The sequence below is a fragment of the Bombus bifarius genome, unplaced genomic scaffold, assembly GCF_011952205.1.
Source record: "Bombus bifarius isolate JDL3187 unplaced genomic scaffold, Bbif_JDL3187 scf7180000007980, whole genome shotgun sequence".
Taxonomy (NCBI): Eukaryota; Metazoa; Arthropoda; class Insecta; order Hymenoptera; family Apidae; genus Bombus; species Bombus bifarius.
Genome location: NW_022884365.1, coordinates 524,965 through 538,918, shown reverse-complemented (window position 1 = coordinate 538,918; position 13,954 = coordinate 524,965). Strand labels below are relative to the sequence as shown.

Below are 13,954 nucleotides of genomic sequence, written 5' to 3'. Positions count from 1 at the left end.
AAACTCGTGGTTTAATGTAGGTTACACACGCACGGTAAACTGGACAGCAAACGAAATCGTTTTAACGTTGATTGAAATTCATCTGCAATTTTAATCCTGACACCGGTAGAGACGTATTTTAGTTTAAGAGTAAATGCATTAATCCCATCCTAATCTAGGGTAACCTACCTTAACCGAAAGGAATTTAACATACACTTGTTCCAAGGTTATCCAAATATAATTCAAAACTGAATTCAATTTAATTCGTCCTAATTGAATCTAAACGAGACGAATCTAACCTTAATTCAATTTCACTTTACCTAATAAATGTCTTTTAACGTCACGCGACTTGGAAGTTATATAAACTACTCTATTTATAAGAAGAAAAATTGTAATTGTAATTACATCTCTGTTTTTCCTTTTTTTTTTGTAATGAAGCGTATCGTCTAATTCTATTTATAAACAGAAAAATTATAATTATAATTTTATCTTTTAAATATTTTCGAAACTAAATTACATTAAAGAAAAACGAGAAACCTACTCAACTCTTACTTTAATTCCAACCTCAGTATAATACCTAAAAATATTCTCTGCTTCGAATTGCGTTTAATTATAATTTATATTATGTATTTCTCCAAATTAGATACGGATCGACTGTACTTCGATAAAATCAAGGTCCCTGAAACTTAGCCAAACGATAAAATATATGTCCAACTGTCAAACGATAACATGTGTTCCGTACGTGTTAATTAACTTTTAGTAAAGCAGAGTCGAGGCAACTTGTTTCGATTCTCGATCCAACAATCCTTTAATCCACGTTTAACTACAATGGTGGCCATGTTATAACTTGGATCTAACTGCCAATGGTCTCCAGACTATTTCGTATAATACCAGCAATAAGTAGGCGATTCGAATTATTCGAGTTACTTCGGCGAAGAACGGATTTACTTGTAAAAATAGCGTGCGTACGAAGATGATATTTTTTATAATTAAACTGCACGTTAAATATTTTCATTAAAATCAACAGCGTCAATTTTTAACATGTCGCGGGATAAATTCCTAATAAGGTCGCGGGAAAACTCTGCGATGTATTTTTAATTGAAACCTGTGATTCATTTATCAACGTTGCGACAAGACGCGAGTCCGCTCTTTGAATGAAAACGATGTTACTTTTTAATTAGAATTCACGGTTTCTGGCATGACGATGATGTTATTACACCAGCGCTGGAACCTCTGGTTGCCTGCGAATTTCAGGCATATTTTAAAACGTAGTTAATCGACTGGTTTTATAACTGTGAGAAACGAGATAATTTGATCAGAATTTTACTTCTGCTTGTTACTATAACTACGGATGGAGTTTGAGTTATTTAAGGAGGATACTAACATAAGCAAGACGGTTCTACTAACACGTCATCTATAATTTTTCATCACGACCCTTCAAAATTGAACGCTCAAAGGACAGTTCTTGAAGGAGATACGCTTCTTCCTTTCATATCCAATTGTGTAACTTAAATTGAATAGATCAAGATCAAATAAGAGAAAATCGACGAGTTTTCCTCAAATACGAAAATATTTTTTTGTGGTCGGATTTAGAACAAAGACGAAGACAAAGACAGCATTACGACCCGCAAACTCGTCGATATCACAGTTAACTCATGTTCTACATTCTAATTGCGCTTCATGAGCAACGACTGCTAATCACATTGTGCACAGAACATTACATCTTTAATCGACTAGCACCGGTTGGCTAATCAGATTAACGAATTATCGGATTTGTACAGGAGCAAATGGTCTTTACGAATAGCTCCATTCAATTCGCTTTTAATCTATCATTTGAGTCGTTGGTCGGACATTTTCTTATTGCCGTTTTCTTCGTTCTTCCTCTCCTAAGAACAAATGAAGCTTCTTCCCGGACAAAAGTTAATTGATTAAAGTTCCTTTATTCCCGCCGCATTCCTCAATCGAATCAATGCAATGGCACATGTTTTTTCACGCTCAACTTACAAACTTTGCTCGACTTCTGCTACGAAAACAGGAAATGAATCAAAGTTTGATTAGAACCGAACGTAATCGATTCATTTTTCTAGTTTCTTCTCTCTTCTTCTTTTAATTTCGATTTTGCATGTTTTTCTAGATCGCCAGATTCTAGGTCGTCGGATTCTAGGTCAACCGATGAAGTAGTTTATTTGATTTCTATGTTTTTCGAATGTGCTATAGATCTTCAAGGCTGCGGTGAATTTGATTAATGATACACCATTGTTTGAGACAGGTTTTACCGCTAGACTTGCTAATTTTGACTAGAATTCTTTTAAAAAAGATTGATACAAGGTAAAAATTTGTTATCTATTTGTATCACATAGAATTAGAAGTTAATTACGAGCACAGAATACTAATGATTATTTCGACAAATATTTCTGACGAAGAATCGTTTTTCAATGTTCAATCCTTCAGCGAATACAAATATTCGAAAGAAATAACAAGAAGTTAGTTCGTACCTCTCAGAGACTTAATAAAGTACGTAGAGAACTGAGAGATAACAAATAATTGCAAATCACAATAAAAAGTGAAATAAAAAAAGATCGTGAACTGTTGTTCGAGAAAAGTGGCGACGAGTGTCTGTTCGATGTTTTCATTTTGTATCTGAACTCTAACAAGGAATTGTGTAATCATTTTCCTGTTAGCCGCTAAAATGCTCTATTCGCATGCAGTATAACCAGAGAGCCACAAAATTCAGCCACGTCTACACGGGACAAAGCATCGGTCCTTTCCTCTATATTATAGAAGCTCATGCCACCGGAAAGAAGCTGCGTTTGTTTGGAAAAAACTGGCCGAACTTGCTCTTCCAAATTGATTTCGTTGACCATCCTCCGCTTTTCGCTCTTTCGTCATTTTGGTTATTGCCAGTTTTGACCAGATATCGCAAAACAATAAAACATCCAGTCGCCGCTAGAAACTACGACAGAGATGAAAATATCTGACTGCTCGAGGCCAACTATTTATTAGTTTATTATCGTATCGAAGATTCTTATCCTTTCATTTTTTTTTTTTTTTAATATCTGTTCATCTTTTTCTCTTTTAATTCAAATTTGTTTGGTTCCGAAAGCTTAAAAATCAAAGAAGAAAAATAGCGATAACTGCGACTCTTAAAATTCAGGTTTTCCTACACCTACCTTGTTCGAGATTTGTCGATCTAATCCAGATGTCTTCTCACGTGATGTATTAAAACAGAACTATGAAAACTAATAATATTTTATTGGCCTCGAGCGTTCAAAATATTTAATCTTCGTAACGATCCTTATGTCTACTCTATTTATCTAATGGAAAATCGTTCACTTAAACATTTTCTGGTAACTTCCATTAAATTCCTGTCGATCAAGATCGATCTGGACAATGTGAACACTAGGTATACTTGAAAAATTCCATTCGACTTCAAACCTTAATAATATAAAATGCCGCCATAATAATGCGATTGGATTTTCTTGCGCGCTCTCTTTTTCCTGCTTAATCGCCACCGGCCACTGCTCAAGCGTGTTACCGACTTATCTTTCTTCGCCGGTTCTCGGTATATGTTGCAAGTATGTATTGCATTTATGCGAGTCAGAAAAACTTGCGTGTTCTAAATCTTTGAATGATGTATAGCAGTTCTTCTACACTGTTTGAAGATATTTCATTAAGTTCAACGTACGCTGTCGTCTGACTGTGGACTCACCATTTTGAATTTTATTATAACACTGATACGTGCAATGTAATTCTCTTGCATAGAGAGAACTAAAGAAATGATACAATGCTATTGCGTCTAAATCAGTTCTGTAACGTTGCATAAATAAAAATTCCAGATACAAACAATTTTTATAACAAAATCTTGGAAAAGATCATTTACACAAGATCGAACGAGAAAATGATACATTCGAAGCAACGATAAAAGATCGACGAAAAAATTGACGCGTTTAACGTGATATTAGATTACAAGCTCGTAACGATAATGCACGTTTATTGACGAAGTAACACACCTAACTTTTCCAATTTTAATATCGTGTAACAAGAAAGGTTCCCTTTCCCGAACGAATGTACTCCTATTTTCAGCTCTATTAAAATTTGTTTCCAGAGATTTTCAAAATTATTGGCTTCACTTCGATATAATGTTTGATCTTTATGCCGAATAAGCGACGGATTCGAAATAGAAAAAAAAAAGAAACCTGGAAATATATTATACCTAACCTAAACCAGCAAAGCGTTAAACAATGAAGAATTCTCGATTTTCGATGCTCAATCAGAGAAGTACATATGTATGCCATGCAATAAAACATAACGAACAATTTTCAGCCGGCCATACAGAGAAATATATATATATATATATAACAAGGTAGATGAAAAATCATGATACAATCGGAAGTAAGACAATTTTTTTCATAATAAAATAATTTCTTTTCATGAATTCGATGGTGGCATTATCCTATTTCCGGTTGCATCGGTGTTTCCTGTTAATCCTTCGTGCATAGTATAAAAATAAAAGACGTCGAGAGATAATATCTCAATAACTATGAAATTTACGTTTCATTATACTTTTTAATGTACGAAGTATTAAATACTTAATCTTTTAAAGATATTTCTGTTCTCTCGTACCATATGAATTATAATGAATTTTAATGTAAAATACCAAGACACGTTCATGCCAAAGCGGGCGTAATAATACAAAAATTTCTATTTTTTGTAGTCGTTGAGATGTTGACTCGCAACAGCTTTAATTTTACACCATGCATATGCAAAATGTCTCCAAACGACGGACACTGGCTTGTCTTTGAATAAGAAATGCAATTTGCATCACAAAAAGCTGCGACAAACATTTAGATTAAAAAGATATCTTTATGAGAAGGCTAGTACGTTATATTTCACTGTTACATTCAAGCTAATAAAAATATGTTATGTAAAATTCGTCAGGGCGTAGCAGCCTTCTGATTCTCGATATTTCACTAGACAATGCAGGGATGTAGCATTTAACTGCTAAAAATAAGTTTTAAAAAATCCGTCAATGATCCAGATTGCACGACCCGCGGCTCTTTCCCTGTTCTTTCTTTCAGAAACTTCTTGAAAGTGGAACAGTTCCTACAGCTACGTCTTCAAATTACTTCGAACTTTAGTTTTTACTTATAATCCAAAAGCGACCACATTGGTTAGACTCAAGATAGTAGGATGCTACTTCAAATTTAGGTAGAAGGTTCCACGATCGTTCCACTTAAACAAAAAAAAAAAAAAAAAAAAATAACATAGAAAATTATCAGAGAGACTTTCTGATAAAACGTTCTACCACAACGACCTGCCTAAGCCCGATTATTTCAGTGAACCGTTCTATACGTAATGTATAATTTAATTTTACAATAGATCGTTTGCTGATAGTCTTCCTTCTACTTCTACGATATTACACTCGGAACTTCCGGTATGAGAAATACTGGCCTAACCTTAAGTCGGACTCGATTTGTTCCCTATTTCCATAAATAGGTGGCTAGTAGCCATTTACTACTCAACGTCAAGCCAGAGCCCTCTATGTCGAAGACATTTCCGTACAAGTACACATGTGTACACGTACAATATTGAAATATAAACACATATATATATATATATATATAGATAGATATATAGATATATATGTATGTACATAGAGATCTAGAGACGAGATGGAACTAGACGGAGGGACTCACGCGACAAGCTCGCCGAAGAACCTGATCTTCCTGTGGCAGGTGTCGAGGAGGGAAAGACGCGAGGAGACGGTCGAGCTGGTAGCAGCGCCGTGGTGGACCGGCGTCGGTGGCGCCGACAGGGTCGAGGACGTCGAGGCGGAAGAATCCTGGAGAACGACGCGCGCCGGCGAGCGCAGCATCGCTGTCGTCGTGATCGTCGTGGTTGAAGACGATCTCTTCGGCGCCCCGTCCTCGTGCCCGAGGATCTTTTCACGTACGCTGGGTATGCACCAAATCTTGTTCGGTTCTCATCGAACACCGGCTGCGACACCAATTATCGCCTGGTGTTCTCGTCCTTGGTCAATCCCAACAACTATCCTCAAACTTCACCCCTCCACCGATAACAACTACTCTGTCTCTGTTAATTCTACTCCTTTCTTTTCTCTATTTTTCCTTTCTTTTCTTTTTTCTTTTTTTTTCTGTTTTGTTTCCGAAAATATTCAAAGTCTTTTTCAATCGAAATTGTCTCACAGTTTCTGTTCGAGCAAACGATTCGTCTTAATGCATTTTTTTAGGACTGTTCGATGAACACGAGGTAATACACACGTTGTAGAGTCGTCGTCTCGCTGGCAGATCCATCTGTTCCGCGCAGAAACATGATCGACGCCATGTCTGTAGTTAGCGTGGCGCCACTATCGGTCCAAGATCAACGAAGAGGGAATCCGGTCGCGGTGACGCGTGCCAAGTCCGTCTCGATTATCATTGAACTTGAGTCGCTCTCGATTCGCGCGAGCTCCAGCTGAACCACAGCTTTCTCTCTCTCTCTCTCTTTCTTTCTCTCACACACTCTCTTTCTCTCTCTCTTTCTTTCTCACTTTCGCGGTATTCTGGGGGGAACAATCATTCGCCGACGTCTAAATAAAGAGTCCCCGCTTGCGATTTCGACCGAGAAGATTTTAGTGCACCGTACCGACGATGCCACTCCAATCTAAGCACATACTCACCCCTAAACGCGTGCTTCCTCGATCGAAATCGAAATCGGGGACACGTTTAAACATCGTTCAAACACCTTTCTACGCGAATTACTGGATTTTTCATTAATCCGGGTAACTTTCGTGATCATATGGCACGATGCAATTCACCGAGGTAGCTTTAAAATGGTTTCGAATAAAACGAGTTTGTACTCGTTGGATGGCGTTTGAGAGGGCTGATAAGAGCGGGTGATGTATCTTCATGGAACGGATTCGTTTATTCGACGCTGGAATTTAATGATCGAAGATGACGCTGTTGTCGTATAAAAATATCGCTTTTGCTAACATTTATGCATGGCATATCGTTGAATATGAAAGGATTGCGAACACAGCTTGACGTTATATGTAAAATTTGATTATTCGATTGTCAAATGCACGAAGAATCGAGACAGTGATTATGGATGAGATATTTTTCATAACAAAAGTATTTTTGGGCGAATTATTGGAAAAAGAAGCAATGCGCAGGGTAACAGGGAAAAGAAGAAGAAGAATTCTATGTTAATGGCTTGCATTTGTGGAATTCTTCGAAGGTACGAAGGCATTTTTATCCTACTTCGAGCAGATATGAAGTATGCAGAATGAATGGCTCAAGAAAAGTGTCGTGTGAAACGATTACTACATATTTCGTTTTTCATATTTCTGCGCAGACATGTGGTGCAAAATGTAATGGACAAAGCACGAAGATATCTTGGGATAGCTTCGAATAAATATTCTGCTTGCGAATAACAAAGGAGAACGTATAATTCATTTCTTCTTTTACATGTTTTGGCAATGCAAAGTATGGGATAAGTAAAAAATCTCGTCGGTCTATTTACATCCGATTTGTTTAAGTTTAGGCTTTTCTATATAAAAAAAAGGAAAAACCTTTTTGTGTGGCGGAATAAGAAATCAGTCAAGAGGATACTCAAATACGTGAGAAAATCAATGATATACCGTATCGACGTGGCAATGAAGGCCGTTTCTAAGATTTTACGTAGACTGGTGCTTCGAGTTAAAAATAACCGTGTTATAAAAATAAATATTTTTAAGACACGTATTTATTGTTCGCTTTGAGATGTAAAATATGTCCTAACTTTCGAAATAGCACTTCCTATATATACAATCGGCTTCAAAACAAATTTAAATACATTTTCACTTTGATAACATGATAATCGATAACTGTCAATTGTTGGATTAATTTATTCGAATTAAAGAAATTTATTGCAGTAACTCAAATCTTGCCTAAAAATCCAATTCTAATTATTTCGTTAATATTCAACTCTACCACATTTCAACTCTAACGAACATTTTCGATAAGTTGTCCGAGAATAAGTCAGTTCAGAATTCAGAACGAGTTTCGCGAGGCATCTCTCATTTCAGACAGGACAACGTCCTCTGGAACGATCGCGAGGCTAAAAACGCTTGGGGAGACAAAAGAGAGAAGGTTCGGTTCTCGAAGGCGAGCGCGTTCCTTGCCGAAATCGAAACAGGCCACGAGGACGATCGCGATTACGACTCTTCGCTTGCTCGTTTTCTATCCCCCTTCTCTAGGGTAGAAATACGGCGGAATTTTTAGAATATGCGCCACTGGACCATCGCCAAAATTCTCTGTGCAACTGACTCACGGATAGCTGCGAGATCCTCCGAGGATCGCTAGAAGTGTGTTTATATGTCTCTAAACTGAAAGATATTGCGCTACTGACCTTAGAACCGTGTGTGAAAATTTTAAGAATTTACGTCCTGATTAAAAAATCAAGTTCGATCGAGATAGAGAAAAGAAGAACGGACGATTGAACAGATGCAGCAGAAACACGTGGATAATATAACTAAATATCGAAATTAAATTACTTGTTAAACATAGCGAGATTCAGATATTATCAAAGAAATGAAAGTGTGCGTAGTAAGAAAGAGGGATAGGAAATGCAATAATTGGGTCGAGATTGCTCGATGACTCTTGGTCGCTTCGTTTGTCCGTATATCGAGATAATCAAATGCTATAAGAGACAAATAGGTAGGATTCGACAGAAATGGCTGTAACAGATGATCTGAAACAACGCATTGAAGAAGCTATTAGGGTAGCAAGGCCATTGCAATAAAACCACCCCTCGATAGATCTAAAGCTTAATATGGGATAAAGACTGCCGCTGATCAAGGTCTCTAGCTGGTTCGCATATATCGTTATAATCGACAGTTTGACATTTACACATAACGCGATCTACCATTAATCACGTTATAAGAATAAATTTAATTTCTACTCATTACCCAGTATCTTTATATTTTTGAAATTTTCTTTCATTTGCTTATCTAATAGATGTACAGTTGGATTTACATAACAGTTAGAAATAATACTAACATGGCATCACTGCATCATACGATTATTTATTCTCACTCGTCGGAGTAAATTTCAATCGATAGAGCGTCTCTAGTTGCAATCCAATAAACAACCGGTGACCTGATTGAATTAGTCATGAGAACGTAGTTCACACACCACACCCATCTTGCATTCGCGTGCGTTTTAAACAGTCCTTTCGCTGTATCGAGTGAAAAATAGTCTAGCGGTTCGTGCCAATAATATCGGTAAACCTCCCATGTTAACCGAACCTTGGTGTAGACCGTTTCCGGTAAAAGCTTTGGATTTGCTATATGTCGAAAAGGTTTCCAGGTGAAAATACTCATACGATAGCAATATATTATATCAACGTTTTTTTTAAATATAATAAATTGTTTTGATATGTATTTTTAAATATCGAATAAAGTGTGTAGTAATATATATATATATATATAAAAAATAAAAATAAAATACAGAAAGCATCTGCCGTATTTTTCAAACTATTTCCATGGCTTTACATCTGTCATAAATTTCCCACATGATATTTAACAGATTTCACACTGTTAGAATTTCACGGACGGCTTTTGATATTGTACGCTTTGAATATTTGCTATTGCATCGAGTTACCTATGGAAACGGATCAAGTCCCAATATGCGAAGTTAAACTAAATAAAGTTCCGGTTGGTTCGATAGGAAACCGCAATGATGTAACGCGGAAATATAAATAGAATTACATTCTCGCAGTAAATTAATAACAATGTTTAAATGATAAGTTTTATGAAACGTGACGTTTCTTCCGTTATCTATTATTTAAAATCGATAGTATAATTTTATGGAATTTTCAACAATTTGTCTTGAAGGGAAACATTCTTTTGCGAATAAAAGAAAAAAAGATCGATCTCGCACTTTCACGATCTTAGACATTTAAGTACATTACGGCGTGAATTATTCCCACAAATATATTGTCAAAACAAAAAAAAAAAAAAAAAAAAAAAAACGTGGAGCTCACATTCATATCGCAGAACGTCTGGAAAAGTGTATTCTCACTGAAAGGCTGTTCAAAGCATTCGAATAATTCGCTTTCGTGATTCGGAATCGTGGCACGAATACCCACCCGAACTTCCGGAAATTTATCAACTCCTTACACACTCGCAGGTATATTTCACTGTATAACCAGAGTTCCAAGACCAGATATCATTCTTGGCTGCACCAAATATCAGAAAACTCAACCAATCATTTGAACGTCGCGTGCGTGGGAAGCTTTATATTCCACTCGATATATTTCCATGTTCCTTCGCGTCACTGTTTCAATTCCAACGACTAAAAGATCGTTTTTCGTTACGCGCATAAATAAATATTTCTACGAATCGACCGTACGTACTGCTGTAAGATTATTTTATAAACGACAAATGTTACTTTTTATGATTCATATTTAATTATTATTTAAGAGAAATATTATGTTCAACTATCCTTGATAAAGAAGTTTTTCATATGTAAGACAAAGTTCGACGTTGTATTATCAAATTTGATAAAAGAAATTATTTATAAAAGAAAGGTTGAAATAAGAATGAAAGTGATGGAAAATTAGAGCGTGTCAAAGAAATCTTGTTCTTTGATAAAGTTCTGCTACTTCTGAAAGTACATTAACCTAATTACAAGAAACTGATATCGCGCGAGCGAAACGCAGAAGTTAACCAAGACAATGTCTCATCGGAAGATTTCTCGACCCAGCTGCGTTTAATATTCACGATCCACGACAAACAATCCTCAAGGCATTGAACTACATTAACATGATCCCTGCCAAATGTTCTATAGTGTTTTTTCCCGCCTTTTCAATAATATACAGTATATTTTATTTGACATGATCACTCCAGACGTTCCCATTGCCTCTAGTAGTACGAAAACATATGAGAAAATGGTTAATGAGAAAAGTATAATGTTAAAGTCGATAAATTATTTCTGTCAAGATGGCGTCATTTCAGATCTCAAGGTCACCATCCTTTTTTTAGAACGCAACTATGAATATTCTGCCGTATCATAATATGTACTCATGTAAGTACAAGACACTAAAGGTGTATCAATAGTAATTCTTAGAGGGAACAAACACCTAAATGTTTGTGGATAATTTTCTCAAAATTAATAATCTCCGAACTTTGTTGCATATTTGAAATTCCGCCAAAAGAGCGATACCTACTCTATTGATACTGATATTTTATTTATATAAACCCAAGTCTGTGGGAGATCCAATTAAAAAGAAAAGAAAAGAAATACGCCAGCAAGCGAATCGTCCGATTTAACGCTAATTCTTCGAGAAAAACATAAGACTGTAAGTTACATACATCTATACCCGAACGGTCGCAACAGTCCCGATTATTTCTTCAGACGTTTCGCGCGATAAAACCAACGAGACATTATTTACGAACGAAATATGGAGCTTCATAACCGGCCACACACTGTACCGTAGTTTTCTTTTTTCAGGGTCGAAATAATACACAATGGCGTTAGGCAGTACTCGTAACCCGTGGCTTCCGACTTATGTGTGCGAGGAAATAACGAGCGTGCATCGAACATGCTAGTACACTGGGATCGTAAATTTGGCTCGATTTATTGAGCCCTCAAGCGCGATTAAAGAAATGACCGCCGAGTTCCGAGCATCCGCGATATTTATCGCCTGTTTTCTTGCGCAGTGCGATTTCTTGAGGATTCGATCCAGCAGTACATAGAAGTTTGCTTAATTATTTGGAAAATTGTCAGAGAAAGATACGATCTAGAGAAGAGGGAATTTTCGTATGCACGCGACGATGATATGATATTGATGTTTCGTTTTACGCTGAGGTAAAATTGCGTTAGTTTGTACAATAGCAATGATTCTTATACTGTTGGTAAGTTTTTGCTAAATTAAATTTCATTGTCAGACTGATAGGTAAATGCAATAGCAGTAGAATGATTATTTAACAAAATACTATTCAATGTCGCTGTCGTCGAGCTGATAAGATTAAAAACCACTTGAAAGTAGATACAATAATGAATAATAAACGTTTGCATTGAATTAGGAAATATGCGTACGTCGTGTATGTGATAACGAGATAGTAAACAAAACGAACTAATATTTCACAGTGTATTTTTAGTATTAACTATAGAATAATATTATAGAATTTGCAATCAACACCCTATGGCAAACATATGGAATATTCGATACATACTAGAATTTTGAACAGTACATTTGAACTATATTTCATACGCAAATGCGAAATAAATATTCAAATATTTAAAATTCATAAAATTTGTTAACAGGTAACATATTCGTATCGATAACGTCAGGACGACAACGAAAGAAATAAATTTCCGTTTGCAGCGCAAATATTTTTCTTTTCATTTTGAAATGATGAAAATTTTATCCCAGCTTCGATTATTATTATAAAAATACAAAATTCATGCGATCGCACTGTAAGTGCGAAAAATAAATATTGGAAAAAAATTAATCGATAGGATGTAATTGGGAGCTTCGCTTATCAACACGTGGAAATGTTCATAAATGTATCGAACACATGCAGTATTTTGAGCACGAATTGTGCGTCATCATTTCCTAGAAATTTTGTACGCACATACGTAACTGTATTTCTTCTAATACGTGACATTTGATAGAACGTTCCACTGTTCTTTCATTCCCCACAAGTTAAATTAAAGCTAGATTACCCCGTTTCATTTAGCTTTATCGCGTTATCAACGGATGAAAATTTCAATTCTTTTGGTGAATAATTCAAACAAAGATTAACTTTCATGTTATTAATCCATTATCGAAGTTGGTCTTGTAAAAGGAAATGCAAAAAATCAGTGAATGAGATCACACGTAGGTGATCGAATAAATGAATAGGAAGACGTACTATGGTCGTTCGATGCATATTGAAGCGTGCTAACGTGTAGGAGTCGATTTATGAGAATAGATTTGCGTAACATAGTTGTTCACATTGTGAAAAACAAGACTTTGTGTAACGCTCCATATTCGTGTTTATCTTTTCGCTCATTTTATAATGTTCTGCTCCGTGAATTGAAATTATCATATTTGTCAATAGCTGTATTATTCTCTCGTGCTTTTATTATATTCTACGGCTATGGATCGATAAAATATCGAGGAATAAAAGAAAATAAGATTGCATGGAATATCAAAACTCTAATAAAAGCGAACGCAGAAATGCTCGAGTCTATCTCGACACGTGTTTTCGCCAGACAACACGTGTAAGACTTTCGAATCTGGGTAAAAAACGTGGATAGAGAATTTACATAACGAAAGGGAAAACGCGATAAGACGCGTTTTAATGCAGTAATCGTAATTGGATGAAGGGTATTAAAGATGTAACGGGCGCGTGGCAAACAAGGTTTTTCATAGGTTGTATAAATTAAATCATCGTGGCTTACGTCAGTGAGCGGGCGCGAGCGCGTTTGTTCCGACGAACCGCGCCTTCGTTGCTCGAAACTTTCATCAACGATTATACACACGTAAGTATATACATACGCGGATGAAAGACAAACACGAAGGCAGCATCGCAGGGATCAATCGCACGCCGTCGATCGAAATTTATGCTTAACTGAGCATCTCATTAAAGTGACGTCGTTAAGGCAAGGGAGACGGATAATAAACGTACGTGACTGGCGTCAACAACGTGGCCGACCTCGCCGGTTCTTTCACGGCACTGAAAAAACGCTCCAATACCAAGGTGTTCCGTGGCAAATATTGCCTCTTAATTGATTGTAAAATAATGAGTAACTTGCTCGTTGATAGTATGTCCTGTATCGATGATACAGGGTGTTTCGTGTTATTAGGACGCGTATTTTTAAACCTTTGTCATACGAGCTTTTTTAATGGATACGCGTGTGGAAATATAATAGAATTACTCGACAGTTGTGTATGTACATGTAACTCGCTTTTTAGGTGGAGCTTTTCATTGCGTAAATTAAAATAG

The 13,954-nt window shown here is 36.3% G+C and overlaps 1 protein-coding gene across 8 annotated transcripts in view; it reads right to left on the bottom strand.

The window, feature by feature from the left end:
* LOC117204793 (MOB kinase activator-like 2) overlaps nt 1–13,954 on the bottom strand; it is a 65,134-nt gene that overhangs the window by 9,109 nt on the left and 42,071 nt on the right. For 5 of the 8 annotated variants that reach the window (XM_033442531.1, XM_033442530.1, XM_033442533.1 and 2 more), the window contains exon 2: nt 5,676–6,293. The exons of 2 other annotated variants lie outside the window; for them this stretch is intronic. In XM_033442531.1, coding sequence (XP_033298422.1) covers nt 5,676–5,854 — 179 coding nt within the window. In that variant the 5' untranslated portion in view covers nt 5,855–6,293. Of the gene's footprint in view, nt 1–5,675; nt 6,327–13,954 lie in introns of those variants that run through there. One more of the 8 variants, XM_033442532.1, reaches the window with a different exon arrangement.